This window comes from Helianthus annuus, chromosome 6 (genome assembly GCF_002127325.2).
Source record: "Helianthus annuus cultivar XRQ/B chromosome 6, HanXRQr2.0-SUNRISE, whole genome shotgun sequence".
Lineage (NCBI taxonomy): Eukaryota > Viridiplantae > Streptophyta > Magnoliopsida > Asterales > Asteraceae > Helianthus > Helianthus annuus.
In genome coordinates, this window is record NC_035438.2 from 135946902 (window position 1) to 135963262 (window position 16361).

The following is a 16361-nucleotide window of genomic DNA, read 5'->3' on the forward strand; positions in this document are numbered from 1 at the left end:
AATTTATATCCATATTTAAGGTTATTTCCTTTTCACTACTTGAATACACTCTCATATATTGTTATTTATATGTACATCATTTGTTCTCACAACAAAGAACATCATCATCTAATTTGACAAAGTATGAAAAAGTGTTCTATTATACTTACCGGTTTCACGTGATATAAGGTACGTGTTCTATCCTCATTATACATTTACTTTATCTATCTTTATATATTATATATTAACTTATGGATATAAATACATTACAAGTAATTACATTTTGCATTTTAGAAAATGTCTCACATTCGTAAAGGTTCATCCGCATCAAGTCCCGGTTTACATAACATAAATGTGACTTCAGGAAATCCTTTGTCTGATATATCTAACGGTATGTTCTTAAATTTATTTTTTTTTGAGATATTATTAATTCAATTATCTTTTCAATTCATTTCATTGTTTTACTAATTCATATATCATCTCAGTTGATATATGCAGCAACACTGACAAACCTGAAGCTGTTCAAAGAACAAAAGCTAGAAGAATATATTACAACAGTAAAAGATTCAATACAACCTCATCGCAGACTCAATCCACACTAAATTATTCAACATATCCTTCACATGATATTTCCAATGGTATTTTCAAATCTATATTACTTACTTTATTACAAAATTTCTATTTATATAAATTTAACTAATGTATATGTCATTTTAGTTTCTATACGTAATGTAGACAAGGATGAGGCTGCAAAAAGAAGGAAGGCTAGACGTATATATTTGAATAGCAAAAGATTGAATAAAAATTCAACACAGACTCAATCGACATTAACTTCTTATACGACAAATAAAGAGAATATTAGTCCGAACACTACTTTTACGTTGAATAGATCATCTTTTAGCGTCCTCTCAAGTATCAATGTCTCTTCCGGTTCATCTAAATTCAATTCAGGTAAGACGCGAGTAATGTTGTTTTTATCATATTATGAAATAAGATTTTTTTTTCTTCTATCATCAAGTGTTTTAAAAAGCATAACAACTTTATTTCTATCTAATTTTACTAATTCATGTCATTTATGTACATTAATTTTCTTTTAGTTAACAATATTATTATCAAACTTTTTAATATATAGTTAACGAAATTATATATTTTTTTAAGTTTGTTTTTTATTATATGATTTTATATCATTTCTTATAATAATTTTTATAGGAAACATTGCATCTTCCAGTGGTATTCCAAGAAACATTACAAGCAACTCAGCATCAGACATGATACCTTCTTCATCATCTACAATTCCACCAAATACTGTTTTAGCATAAGACGAACCTTCACCATTGATAAGAATGTCATTAGGAAAGCGTAAATTAGTAAGAAAACGACGAAACTTAACACCTATACCTATTATTGATTTGACAACAGATGATGATAACGAGTTTGCTGATATCATTGATCAACATTTAAAAGGTGTTTCAAAAGGTAAAGTTAATCCTCTTTTATTTATTACTGCTTCACATATTTATTTTCATATTGTTTTTTAACAACATAGATTTATTATTTTTAATAACATTAATCTTTTAACTGAAATAAAAAAATGTACAGACTACTTGGATCATGGTGACCAGATAATCGTGTGTCGAACGTGTAGCGCAAAACTATGGAAAGCAGAGGCGGATAGGGGAGAACAGAAGCGAAATAAACCTAACTATTTCCTTTGCTGTTCATACGGTAAAGTTTTGTTACCTGATTTTAAGCAGCCTCCTGAAATTTTGAAAGATCTATATGTTGGCGTCAGTGCGAAGAGCAAATTCTTTTTAAAAAACATTCGGCGTTATAATTCTATGTTCTCATTTACATCTATGGGAGGAAGGATTGACAAAACTATCAACCGTGGAAATGCACCTTATGTGTTTCGATTAAGTGGTCAAAATTATCATACTATTGGGAGTCTATTACCTGAAGATGGAAATGAGCCAAAATTCAGCCAGTTGTATATATACGACACAGATAATGAAATATTTAATCGACAAAATGCTGTTGGGTATGTATTAATTTCATAGTCTTTATAATGACCTATATTTGTCGATTTATTTTATATGATATTAATGTTAGTAATACATATATAATCGCTATTAATCCATACATTTTGTTAATTTTATAGGGGCTCAAACACTTCTTTTACAATAACTGAGTCAGCTTTTGATGTTCAGATCATTGAGGAACTTACACTTATGTTAGACACTAACAACGCTTTGGTTAAAATTTATCGACAAGCTAGAAATTGTTTAAATGAAAACCCTTACATCGACTTGAAGCTTTGTCTAATTGGTAAAAGATCCAAAGATGGTAGGACATATAACCTTCCTGAAGCTTCTGAAGTTGCTGCATTAGTTATTGGAGATCTGACTCAAGCTGTTGAAAATCGTGATATAGTAGTGAAAAGAAGATCTGGTCGGATTGAGCGCATAAGTGAATTACATCCTTCTTATCTTTCTCTACAATACCCTCTTCTATTTCCATACGGAGAAGATATGTACAGGGTTGACATTCTTCATAGAGGTCTCAATCCAGACACGAACAGCAAACGTCCAATGTGTACTATGCGTGAGTTCTTTGCTTATAGATTACAAGATCGTGTCGATAAGTTTTCTTTGATTCATAATGCAAAAAGACTTTTCCAACAATTTGTTGTTGATGCTTACACTATGATTGAGAGTGAAAGGTTGTTTTACATACGGCGACAACAAACTCATTTGAGGTCTGAAACTGTTCAGAATATTCAGAATGCAAGTAATGCTGGAAAAAAAGATATGTCAAAAATTGGAACACGTATCTTTATTCCATCTTCCTTTACTGGCGGTTCTCGATATATGATGCAAAATTACTTAGATGCAATGTCTTTGTGCAAATGGTTTGGGTATCCAGATTTTTTCATCACTATTACGTGTAATCCAAAATGGTCGGAGGTGCAAAGATTTTTAAAAGATACGACGATAAGGCCTGAAGATAGACCGGACATTTTGTGTCAAATTTTCAAGATAAAACTAGATTCCATAACAAAAGAATTGAAAGAAGGCAAGTTGCTCGGTAGAGTTAATTCTGGTATGTTTATTTATACGATAACATTTAAAGACTACTGTTTTTAAATAACGTTACTTTATATTTTATTAGTATTATTATTATTAATCTATATTTAATGTTGATAATATAAATTACTTTATTTTTTTTTTAATTTATTATATTTTTGTTGTTGTACTCTGTAGTTGTCTATACTGTTGAGTTTCAAAAACGCGGACTTCCTCATGCACACATATGTGTATTCATGCATTCTAACAGCAAGATTCTATCTGTTGACCAACTAGATCCAATCATTTCTGCCGAAATTCCAGACATAGCCGAGGATCCAGAGTTATATAAACTTGTGGCAGACTACATGATTCATGGTCCGTGTGGTCCTCTCAATATGAATTGTCCTTGCATGATCGATCGTAAGTGTTCCAAGAAGTTTCCTAAGAAATTTGTTAACGAAACATGTTTGGATAAAAAAGGATTTCCAGTTTATCGTAGAAGGGATTCTGGCCTATCTGTTGTTAAATCACTTGTGAACGTAGACAATAGATATGTTGTTCCATATAGTAAAGTGTTGTTAAAAAGATACCAGGCGCATATTAACGTTGAATGGTGCAATCAAGTTGGTTCTATCAAATATTAGTTCAAGTACATTAACAAAGGCCCAGATAGAACTACTCTTAGAGTTGTTGAAAGTGGTAATCAGGATGAGCAGGAACCTGTAGTCGATGAGATAGAAAAGTATTACGATTGCCGGTATATTTCTGCATGCGAATCTGTTTGGAGGATCTTTTCCTATGATATTCATTATCGATATCCCGCAGTTATCCGATTGCCGTTCCATTTACCTGGTCAGCAAAACGTAGTATATGGCGCAGACGTGACATTGACGATGTTCTTAACAAACCATCTGTTGCTTCTACTATGTTCTTATCTTGGATGAAGTGTAACGAAAAATTACCTGAGGCACGTAATCTTACTTATGTTGAGTTTCCATCAAAGTTTGTTTTAAATTAAGAAATCGCAGTTGGGATATAAGGAAACGACATCCTTCAATCGGTAGGATTCATTCGGTGTTTCCTTCAGCTGGAGAAGCGTACTACCTCAGAATATTATTGAACAAAGTAAAGGGACCAAAATCTTTTGAAGATATTCGTACTGTAAATGGTACATTGTATCCAACTTTCAGGGACGCATGCTATGCGCTAGGGCTTTTGGATGATGATTGTCACACCCCCAAAATCCACCTGCGGAGTACCACCGCTTGGGAGCGTGACTGACCAGGATCAAGCCACCAATCATATTGAACATGTAAGTATATAGTGAAAGTTATCCATCAATACGAAAGGTGTTTATCAAAACCAACATAGTTAAGTATAGCGGAAGCATTTAAGTAAACCCAAACATAAGTATTAAATATCATAAGTGTTCAAATAGCATTCACGATCCTTTGCCCACAACGACCTGCTCCTCCTTGTGCAAGCTCCATATGATACCTAAGGTCCTGCAAGGCATGCAGCAGAGAGTCAACAACTAATTGAGCGAGTTCACAGAAAGTAAGTTCAGTAATAGAAATGGTATAGCAAGCATTGCGTTCGTTCATCTATCATGTATCGTATTAGTTCGTTCATTGTTCATGTATAGTATTGGTTTCCATCGCGGGCCCTTTCGGCATGTATGCGAAGATTTGGGTTAATACTCCCAGATATCCTAGACTATGTATATTTGTATCGCTGGCCACCCTGGCATGTGTGCGAAGTTCTAATATGTATAGTTCGCAGCCTTCCTAAGGCATGTGTGCGAAGATCAGTCATAATTATCGCAGCCAACCCTTGGCGTGTGTGCGAAGATCAGTTCAAGTAGGTATACTAGTCTAGCCGTATCTTATCATTTACCATCCTCACCCTGAGGACTATATCATTAGGATCCATTAACTAAGTATGCACGAATAATCATCCAATCCCATTCCCACCCTGGGAACCCCATGCCTTGGCTGTGTGAACTCACCTTGGGTTGCTCGGCAGATACACAAAGAAGAGGGTTCTTGAACTAACAGTGGTCAACCACGTCCTAACAGGGTTAGCACACAAGTCAGGTTTGGTTCAAGTAATGCACGTAGGAATCTTAGCAAACACGTAGCACGTAAACAGTCAAGTGTACAATGCAATCATACTTGTGCGTCTAATCTATTAGCCCAAATGTAAACGGCCCAACATGTTGTGCGATCCACAACATGTTGTGCGATCCAACATGTACCGGCCCAAATAGTATAACAATCCAATAGCATAAACGGCCCAAATAATAACACATAACAGCCCAATAACATAACAACCCAATTCATTAACCAAATAACAATCATGTGCGATCCGGATGGGCTTACCCAATCTGGGTTGCTTGTGCGATCTGCTTAATTACCCAGCCCAACATATCTTTTAGCCCAAGAGTTTCCCATTTGTGCGACAGGTCGTGCTTTGTGCGACTCGGATGGGTTGTGCGATCAGTGTGGGCTTGTACGGCCCAGCCGCCTTGTGCGATCCGTACCAGCCCAGTCCAGCATGCACGTCCGGCCCAACATATGGCAGCTTGTGCGATCCACACCTGTTGTGCGACCATGCATGCCAACATCTTGTGCGTAATGGGTTCTTGTGCGATCAAGGACTCTTGTATTGGTTTTAGATGTTCCGGATTTCATGCCAATTAGTTATTATCATTCATTGGTTTCCAAACTTGCAGATAATCAATTAACAACTAATAATTTGCATCTTATAGATCAAACAAGGCAATCATTCCTAAATCCATATGAACCCTAACAAAGCACGAACAATAACCCGAAATATTCGATCATAATCATCTAAGGTTCAAGTATCAAATAACAATTCAACCACACAATTAATCCGAAATAGAACATGATAGTCTAGCAACATTTAATCGGTTTTAGGCTAACCTTATCCATCTCCGATTCATAAAACATCAATATATGATTCATATTGTTCATGATATCAACAAATCCTTAGTCGTATAGATCAACACATAGCCATACAAAATCATTGATTAACATACAACCCTAACCCTACATGAAACACGTATAAATCGTATCACCAATCAATCAAGAAATCTTAGTAAATCACTAACCGATTAAGAGAGTGACAAGGATTGATCCAATTCAGGAGATATCTTCGATAGCAAGGATGTGTGTGCCGTCGGGTTCCAAGCAAACGAGAAGGAATAACTAGGGTTTGAGTGTGTGTTGTGAGAATTGTAACAAATGGGATAACGACCTCCTAAGGTGTGTGTGTATGTTGTACGTATAAGATAAGTGGGCTGGCCCTTTCTTGGGCTGCCCTATTGGTCCGAATGCAAAGGGTGTAATCCGGGTGGGCTTGTGCTTGTGCGATTTGGGTGAGTCTTACACGTTTTGTTCATGTTGTGCGGTTTAAGTTCAAGTAACATATATACATACACATAACGTATCATGTACACAATCATTAAAACGCATATCACATAACAACATAACGTTCAATAAATAAGGTTCGTATATAATCATAAAACGTTCACATACGTTACACAAAGTAGGTCTAAAGTTCGAGTTGTCACATTATCCCCAACTAAAAAGAAATTTCGTCCCGAAATTTGGTACGCACTTACTGAGGAAGCTAGGTAAGTTCAATCGTTCGTTCACTGATTTTCCTGGGGTGTCACATCCTCCCCCCGTTGATCCGGAATTTCGTCCCGAAATTCCGCAGTAGTAGCTTCAGTCTCAGTAGTGGTTGCATTGGTTCCGAATAACTGGGGGTACTTTTCTGTCATCCTGTCTTCGCGTTCCCAGGTGTACTCTGGGCCACGTTTGGAGTTCCAACGTACTCGAACAAGAGCGATTCTCTTGTTTTTGAGGACCTTCACATCCCGGTCCGTGATTTCAACTGGTTCCTCGACGAACTGCAACCGCTCGTCGATAGTGAGTTCCTTAAAAGGAATGATAAGGGTCTCATCTGATAGGCACTTCTTCAGATTCGACACGTGAAAGACATCGTGAACTGCACCGAGTTCAGCTGGTAGATTTAGCTTGTAGGCCACTTTGCCTATTTCTCAATGATTTCGAATGGTCCGACGTATCGCGGATTTAGTTTGCCCCGTTTGCCAAAACGAACTACACCCTTCCAAGGTGAGACTTTAAGTACAACCCGGTCCCCGACCTGAAATTCCAATGGCTTTCTACGCTTGTCCGCGTAGGCCTTCTGACGGTCGCGTGCTGCCGCCATGCGTTGTCGTATTTGTGTTATCTTTTCTGTGGCGTCCACTACAATCTCTGGACCCGTGATCTGGCTATCCCCCACCTCTGCCCCACAGAGAGGTGACCGGCATTTACGTCCGTACAATGCCTCGAATGGAGCGGCTTGAATGCTGGTGTGATAGCTATTGTTGTATGAGAACTCCACCAAAGGGAGGTGCTTTTCCCAGCCGTTGCCGAAATCGATGACGCATGCTCTAAGCATGTCTTCAAGTGTTTGAATCGTTCGCTCAGACTGCCCATCCGTCTGAGGATGATATGCTGTGCTCATGTCTAATCGTGAGCCGAAAGATTTGTGCATAGCTTGCCATAGTTCTGACGTGAATCGTGCATCCCGATCCGAACTGATGGAGGTGGGCACCCCGTGCCTGGAGACTACTTCCTTTAAGTATATGTCTGCGTGAGTGGAGAACTTATCCGTTTCCTTTATAGCTAGGAAGTGTGCAGACTTGGTGAGTCGATCCACGATCACCCATATGGTATCATTCCCACGCTGAGATCTAGGTAGGCCTGTAACAAAATCCATGGAAATTTCTTCCCATTTCCATTGAGGTATCTTAGGCTGCTGAAGTAGGCCAGCTGGTTTCTGGTATTCCACCTTGACTCTCGCACAGGTCAAGCACTTGCTGACATAGGTGGCAATGTGGGCCTTCATGCTAGGCCACCAATAAGTAGTTCTGATGTCGTGGTACATTTTGTCCGAGACTTGTGAGCTTCGTCCATTACCAGCTCGCGTAGACCGCCATAAAGTGGGACCCAAATACGCCCCGTTACATAGTAGGCGCCGTCTGCCTTCTGTTCTAATCGTTGCCTTGAGCCGCGTAGGGCTTCAGCCCTGACGTTTACTGGTTTCAATGCTTCTGCCTGAGCATCTCGTATCTGTGTAGGAAGGCTATACTGAATCGTAAGCTGTAGCGCTCGCACGCGCCGAGGTAAAGTGTCTTTCCGACTGAGAGCGTCAGCCACAACATTGGCCTTGCCTGGATGGTATTTGATGGCGCATTCGTAATCGTTCAGTAGTTCAACCCATCGCCGTTGACGCATGTTCAAATCCTTCTGCTTAAGGATATGCTCGAGACTCCTGTGATCGGCGTATATCGTGCACCTGGTACCGTACAGGTAGTGTCGCCATATCTTAAGCGCGAAAGCAACAGCTCCCAGCTCTAAATCGTGCGTTGTGTAGTTCCGTTCGTGAATCTTAAGTTGGCGCGAGGCGTAAGCAATGACCTTGTCGCGCTGCATCAACATACATCCAAGACCCTGAATGGATGCATCACAGTATACTACAAAATCGTCCGTGTCTTCTGGCAAAGAGAGGATAGGTGCACTGCAAAGTCTATCCTTTAAGTGCTGAAAAGCAGTCTCCTGAGGGTCTCCCCAGCGATAGGTGACACCCTTCTGTGTCAGTAGCGTAAGCGGCTGAGCAATCTTTGAAAAGTCTTTAATAAACCGTCTGTAGTAACCCGCCAAACCCAAGAATTGGCGTATTTCCGTTGGCGTACGTGGTGCAGGCCAGTTTCTGATCGAATCTACCTTGGATGGATCGACATGGATCCCATCCTTGTTCACTACATGGCCTAGAAAATGGACTTCACGAAGCCAGAAGTCGCATTTCGAAAACTTAGCGTACAGCTGTTCCTCCCGCAGGAGTTCCAGAATAAGGCGTAGATGCTGCTCGTGTTCCTCCTGACTCTTGGAGTAGATCAGGATATCGTCGATAAAGACAATTACAAACTTGTCTAGATAGGGTTTGCACACCCTGTTATTAAGGTTCATAAATACGGCAGGTGCGTTCAATAATATCAAACCATCCATCATATCAAACATAAAGTATAGTAGTTAAAATAATTCATAAAACCCAATACGATTGATGTTCAAACCAAACTTTGTTTGAGTAGCGGAAACATAATAATGAAAACCCAAAATAAGTTATAAGTTCAAATATCGTTCATTGCGTCTCCTCGTCCTAACACGAAAGCTCGACCTCTTGCCTCGTTGCCATTGTTGTTGTTGTTTCCCCCGTTGTTGTTTTTGTTCCCGTTGCCCTGGTTATTGTTGTGGTTCTGATTCTGGTTCAACTGAGGACAATCGCGTTTGTAATGACCTTCTGCCCCACACTGGAAACGCCCCCAGTTTCCGCGCTGTGGCTGCTGCTGCTGTGGGTTCTGAGGAACCGGTGGCGGAAGTTGCTGATTCTGGTTCGCAGGTCGTGAACTCCTGCAATCTTTGGCTTCGTGCCCTAGCTTGAGACATCTCTGACAACGTTCTTTGCGACACCTTCCACTGTGGTGCCTGTTGCACTTGTCGCATAGTGGGTGAACTCCCCGGTATCCACCCTGCCCCTGACTGCCAGATGATTGCTGACTCGAATTCTGGTAGTCGTTCGTCCTGCGCTGCTGTGCTTGACATTGAACGGAAACTGATCCCCTGCTGGAATCTCCATCCCATTTCCGTTTGTTGTCGTTGGGTGTAGCAGAAGTAGCAGCTGGAGTAGTAGTTGCACTGACGCGTTTGGGCAGTTTGTTCTGTTCTACTGCCTGATCTGTGAGTCGATGAGCAAGACGCTGGATGTCTTGGATGTTGTCGAGGTTTGCCGATGTAACATGGCTCTGGATTTCTGGCGCAAGTCCCTTGAGATACAACTCAATGCGCTTCACTGGAGGGTCCACCATAGTTGGACACAGAATGGCCAGTTCGTTTGACCGCTTTGTATAGGCTTCAATCTCTGACCCCGTCATTTTCAAGTGATAGAGCTCGTTCTCCAACTTGTGGATGTCATCACGCATGCAGTATTCCCTCTTAATGAGTTCCTTGAAGTCGTTCCAGGGTGTGGCGTTAGCAGCTGCCAACCCTAAAATCTGAACTTGGGCGTCCACCAAGTTAGTGCTATTCCTTCTAGCGTGCCAGTGGCGTATTTCACCCTGCGAGCCTCAGGGCATTCACACATCTCGAACACAGACTCGAGCTTTTCAAACCAGTGGAGGAGTCCCACTGCCCCCTCTGTGCCGCTGAAAGTACTGGGACGACAGTCCATGAAGTTCTTGAAAGTGCAGACAGGTTGCTGCGCGTGTTGTCCTATTGTGTACGAATATACAAGGGCTAGTTTAGGAGTGTAGGATCTAAAGATCCTAGTGTAAGTTATGACTACAGGATATACTACCTGCTTGAGCAGCTGCAAGTGCCGCAGCAACTTGAGCTTGAACGAGAGCCTCTAGCTGGGCTTGAGTCATGTTAATCCGTCCAGACATGATCTTCATAGTAAAAGTAACGTAAGTGAGAGGGGTTCGCGAGTAGGGCGATGACAGAAAAGTGTAAGCACGTAGGTGTTCTCATGTAATAAAGTCATGTGTATCTAAGCGTAATGCGAGCAAAGTTCTAAGCAGTTCTAGCAAACAGGCAATAAACATAAACCTTATTACCTAGGATGTCGAGTCTTGCACGTGGAGCGAAGCGTCGTTGTGGATCGTTGAGAGCACTGTTCTGGTTATAGTCTGGTTTTAATAAAAACGTTTTCCCATATTAAAACCAAGTTCTCTATAACCAATGGCTCTGATACCAATCTGTCACACCCCCAAAACCCACCTGCGGAGTACCACCGCTTGGGAGCGTGACTGACCAGGATCAAGCCACCAATCATATTGAACATGTAAGTATATAGTGAAAGTTATCCACCAATACGAAAGGTGTTTATCAAAACCAACATAGTTAAGTATAGCGGAAGCATTTAAGTAAACCCAAACATAAGTATTAAATATCATAAGTGTTCAAATAGCATTCACGATCCTTTGCCCACAACGACCTGCTCCTCCTTGTGCAAGCTCCATATGATACCTAAGGTCCTGCAAGGCATGCAGCAGAGAGTCAACAACTAGTTGAGCGAGTTCACAGAAAGTAAGTTCAGTAATAGAAATGGTATAGCAAGCATTGCGTTCGTTCACCTATCATGTATCGTATTAGTTCGTTCATTGTTCATGTATAGTATTGGTTTCCATCGCGGGCCCTTTCGGCATGTATGCGAAGATTTGGGTTAATACTCCCAAATATCCTAGACTATGTATATTTGTATCGCTGGCCACCCTGGCATGTGTGCGAAGTTCTAATATGTATAGTTCGCAGCCTTCCTAAGGCATGTGTGCGAAGATCAGTCATAATTATCGCAGCCAACCCTTGGCGTGTGTGCGAAGATCAGTTCAAGTAGGTATACTAGTCTAGCCGTATCTTATCATTTACCATCCTCACCCTGAGGACTATATCATTAGGATCCATTAACTAAGTATGCATGAATAATCATCCAATCCCATTCCCACCCTGGGAACCCCATGCCTTGGCTGTGTGAACTCACCTTGGGTTGCTCGGCAGATACACAAAGAAGAGGGTTCTTGAACTAACAGTGGTCAACCACGTCCTAACAGGGTTACCACACAAGTCAGGTTTGGTTCAAGTAATGCACGTAGGAATCTTAGCAAACACGTAGCACGTAAACAGTCAAGCGTACAATGCAATCATACTTGTGCGTCTAATCTATTAGCCCAAATGTAAACGGCCCAACATGTTGTGCGATCCACAACATGTTGTGCGATCCAACATGTACCGGCCCAAATAGTATAACAATCCAATAGCATAAACGGCCCAAATAATAACACATAACAGCCCAATAACATAACAGCCCAATTCATTAACCAAATAACAATCTTGTGCGATCCGGATGGGCTTACCCAATCCGGGTTGCTTGTGCGACCTGCTTAATTACCCAGCCCAACATATCTTTTAGCCCAACAGTTTCCCATTTGTGCGACAGGTCGTGCTTTGTGTGACTCGGATGGGTTGTGCGATCAGTGTGGGCTTGTACGGCCCAGCCGCCTTGTGCGATCCGTACCAGCCCAGTCCAGCATGCACGTCCGGCCCAACATATGGCAGCTTGTGCGATCCACACCTGTTGTGCGACCATGCATGCCAACATCTTGTGCGTAATGGGTTCTTGTGCGATCAAGGACTCTTGTATTGGTTTTAGATGTTCCGGATTTCATGCCAATTAGTTATTATCATTCATTGGTTTCCAAACTTGCAGATAATCAATTAACAACTAATAATTTGCATCTTATAGATCAAACAAGGCAATCATTCCTAAATCCATATGAACCCTAACAAAGCACGAACAATAACCCGAAATATTCGATCATAATCATCTAAGGTTCAAGTATCAAATAACAATTCAATCACACAATTAATCCGAAATAGAACATGATAGTCTAGCAACATTTAATCGGTTTTAGGCTAACCTTATGCATCTCCGATTCATAAAACATCAATATATGATTCATATTGTTCATGATATCAACAAATCCTTAGTCGTATAGATCAACACATAGCCATACAAAATCATTGATTAACATACAACCCTAACCCTACATGAAACACGTATAAATCGTATCACCAATCAATCAAGAAATCTTAGTAAATCACTAACCGATTAAGAGAGTGACAAGGATTGATCCAATTCAGGAGATATCTTCGATAGCAAGGATGTGTGTGCCGACGGGTTCCAAGCAAACGAGAAGGAATAACTAGGGTTTGAGTGTGTGTTGTGAGAATTGTAACAAATGGGATAACGACCTCCTAAGGTGTCTGTGTATGTTGTACGTATAAGATAAGTGGGCCGGCCCTTTCTTGGGCTGCCCTATTGGTCCGAATGCAAAGGGTGTAATCCGGGTGGGCTTGTGCTTGTGCGATTTGGGTGAGTCTTACACGTTTTGTTCATGTTGTAGGGTTTAAGTTCAAGTAACATATATACATACACATAACGTATCATGTACACAATCATTAAAACACATATCACATAACAACATAACGTCCAATAAATAAGGTTCGTATATAATCATAAAACGTTCACATACGTTACACAAAGTAGGTCTAAAGTTCGAGTTGTCACAATGATAACGAGTACATTGAAGCTATCAAAGAAGCTAATTTGTATGGAAGTGCTACTTATCTACGGACGTTATTTGGAACAATGCTGATGTCTGGTAGTTTGTCTAGACCTGATTTTGTATGGGAGAAAACATGGACGTATTTATTGGATGACATTAAGAAAAACATTTGAATGTTGATGGTATGTCTTTTTTTTTAATTTTTGCATGTTATCTAATATTCAATTAATATATTTATTAAATTAATTATTTTTTGTTGATAATTTTTTTATCTGAATGAAATAAAAAGAACTTCATTTGTACAAAAAAATTTTTGTTATTTACCCTTCAACTTCATTTATATCATATTTACCAAAATATACTTTAATATTCGACAGTAATAAAGAATTATTGTATTATTAAATACATCTTCAATTTTGTTTGCAGATTTAAATTATTCTGACGAAGAAATAAAGAATTTGGCGTTGTTAGAGATTGAGAAGTTCTTACTTCGTAATAATTCATCTCTGAGGAACTATTCAAATATGCCTTATCCTGATGATGAGTCTATTTCTTCGTCTAACAATCGATTGATCAACGAGGAGTTATCTTATTTCCAAAATACCATGGAAGATGAGTTGAATAATATGTTACTACTTTTAACAGATGAGCAACGTAATGTTTTTGATCAGATTATGGAATCTGTTAGAACAAACAAAGGTGGTGTCTTTTTTGTTTACGAATATGGTGGCACCAGTAAGACCTTTCTTTGGAAGACATTGTCGGCAGCAATTCGAAGTAAGTCTGAAATTGTTTTAAATGTTGCTTCAAGCGGTATAGCTTCTTTGCTACTTTCTGGAGGTCGAACAGCCCATTCTCGATTTTCCATCCCTCTGAATCTAAATGAGGATTCTCTTTGCCGCATGAAGCCTGGATCTGAACTTGCGTGTCTTTTAAAAAAAACACAACTTATTATATGGGATGAGGCTCCAATGATTCATAAACATGCCTTTGAAGCATTGGATAGAACCTTAAAAGATATATTGATGCCTGATTGTTCAAATAGCGAAGCTTTACCATTTGGAGGAAAGGTAATTGTATTTGGTGGTGACTTTAGACAGATTCTTCCTGTTGTTCCTAATGGCTCTAGACAAGATATCGTGAATGCTTCCCTGAGTTCGTCATATATATGGAATAAATGCAAGTTACTAACGTTAACAAAAAACATGAGGCTCACTGTTGGCATGAATCATGGTGATATTGACAAGACAAAAGAGTTTGCTAAATGGCTTTTGGATATTGGCGAGGGAAAACTTGGTGGTCGCAACGACGGAGAAGCTGTTATTGATATACCTCAAGAACTGTTGATTACTGAGTCCACTAACCCTATTGGTAATCTGATCAACTTTGTGTATCCTTCGATACTTGAATCGTTCAATGATCCAAATTATTTTCAGGAAAGAGCCATACTTGCTCCTAAGAACGACGTTGTTCACGAGATAAATGATACCTTATTAGCAATGTTTCCTGGTGATCATAAAGAGTATCTAAGTTTGGATTCCATCTGCCAATCTGAGAATGTAACTGACCATATTCGACACAATGTTTACCCCCCCGATGTTCTAAATGGTCTTAAAGTTTCAGGAATGCCGAATCATAAGTTGGTTTTAAAAGTTGGTGTTCCTATCATGCTGTTGCGTAACCTTGATCAGAAAAACGGTCTGTGCAATGGTACGAGATTACAAGTCGTAAAACTTGGTGATCGGATTATTGAAGCAAAAGTGATTTCTGGTAATAATATTGGTACTAGAACTTTTATACCAAGGATAAATCTTTCCCCCTCTGACAAACGAATACCTTTCAAGCTTCAAAGAAGGCAATTCCCGATAGTTGTGTGTTTTGCAATGACGATAAATAAAAGTCAGGGACAGTCGTTATCTAAGGTTGGTTTGTTTCTAAAGCAGCCTGTTTTCACTCACGGACAACTATATGTTGCAGTTTCAAGAGTCAAAAGCATGGATGGTTTAAGGATGTTAATATTAGATGTTGAGGGGAACGTTATTAATAAGACTACAAATGTTGTATACAAAGAGATATTCTCAAATTTATAGTTTTTATTTATAGTTTCATTATTTTAATATTAATATCCAACTGTCATATTATTTATTCCTTTACTCCGAAATTTATATTTCCATTTTACTTTATATTTTTTTTTTCATTTCATTTGTAATATATATCACATACAATTTATATAAATAATCTTAACCACATATAAACAAACACAAGTTAGTTTGTAAATAGATATATTTAAACATTGATAACCAACAAGTATTTATGCACGATACCAACTATTAATTACATTCAAAATTATGGTACTTTGTTGGATGATATAATAGTAGTTGTCTTTAACCATAAACTACCTACTAACAAAATAAAACATCATAACCATAGAAACTTTGTCCAAAAAAGAGTAAACCTAATAACATGATCACAAAACAGTCATCATTTGTTCTACACAAACACCTTCATCATTAGATTACCTGTTAACATGCATTAACCCCATCCACATTTGATAAGATCAGGAGATTTGATGAACTTACAAATGTGAAATGCAGTCTATCACCCAAACAAAGTCCATTCTCCTTCATGAACATCGGCCAACCTTCGATTGCATACCTTACAGCATTTCCATTCTTTTGGCGCCTAACATTCATTTTGATTGTTTTTCCCTTCATGTTCCTCGCGTTTAACTTATGAGATTTATTTCGGAATCCGGCTGCTCTGACAACATTAGCAGGCATTCTCTGCATGCAAATCCGTATTTAAGAACTCATTCAGCCATATTCAGGTTATAATATTTCAGTCTATGATTTTTATGTAAAAAATACATACCATGCGGTTTTCTCCTTTCATTGTGAAATCATATTTTCCAATTTTCTCAACAGTAGTTGTTTTTGCAACAACTTTTCCTTCAACCTCCAATATCTTCAATCCATGATCATCCCTCTTTCTTTTTTCCTTTACCTTTTTTTTGAACACATACATTATATTTAGAATAAAATCTAAGTTAATAATAAATGTTGATCACTACATATTGTTTATTTATGATAAACACACCATCC

The 16361-nt window shown here is 39.1% G+C and overlaps 2 protein-coding genes across 2 annotated transcripts; both read left to right on the plus strand.

The window, feature by feature from the left end:
• The first annotated feature begins 1322 nt into the window (after nt 1-1322).
• Nucleotides 1323-3688, plus strand: LOC110945022. The gene is made up of 4 exons (XM_022186661.1): nt 1323-1455; nt 1579-2017; nt 2138-3078; nt 3240-3688. Exons 1-4 carry the CDS (start codon nt 1323-1325, stop codon nt 3686-3688), a joined length of 1962 nt encoding a protein of 653 aa, XP_022042353.1.
• Nucleotides 3689-10561: 6873 nt separating this feature from the next.
• Nucleotides 10562-15350, plus strand: LOC110864173 (ATP-dependent DNA helicase PIF1-like). Its single transcript, XM_022113224.1, has 2 exons — nt 10562-10579; nt 14841-15350. Exons 1-2 carry the CDS (start codon nt 10562-10564, stop codon nt 15348-15350), a joined length of 528 nt encoding a protein of 175 aa, XP_021968916.1.
• Nucleotides 15351-16361: the final 1011 nt, after the last annotated feature.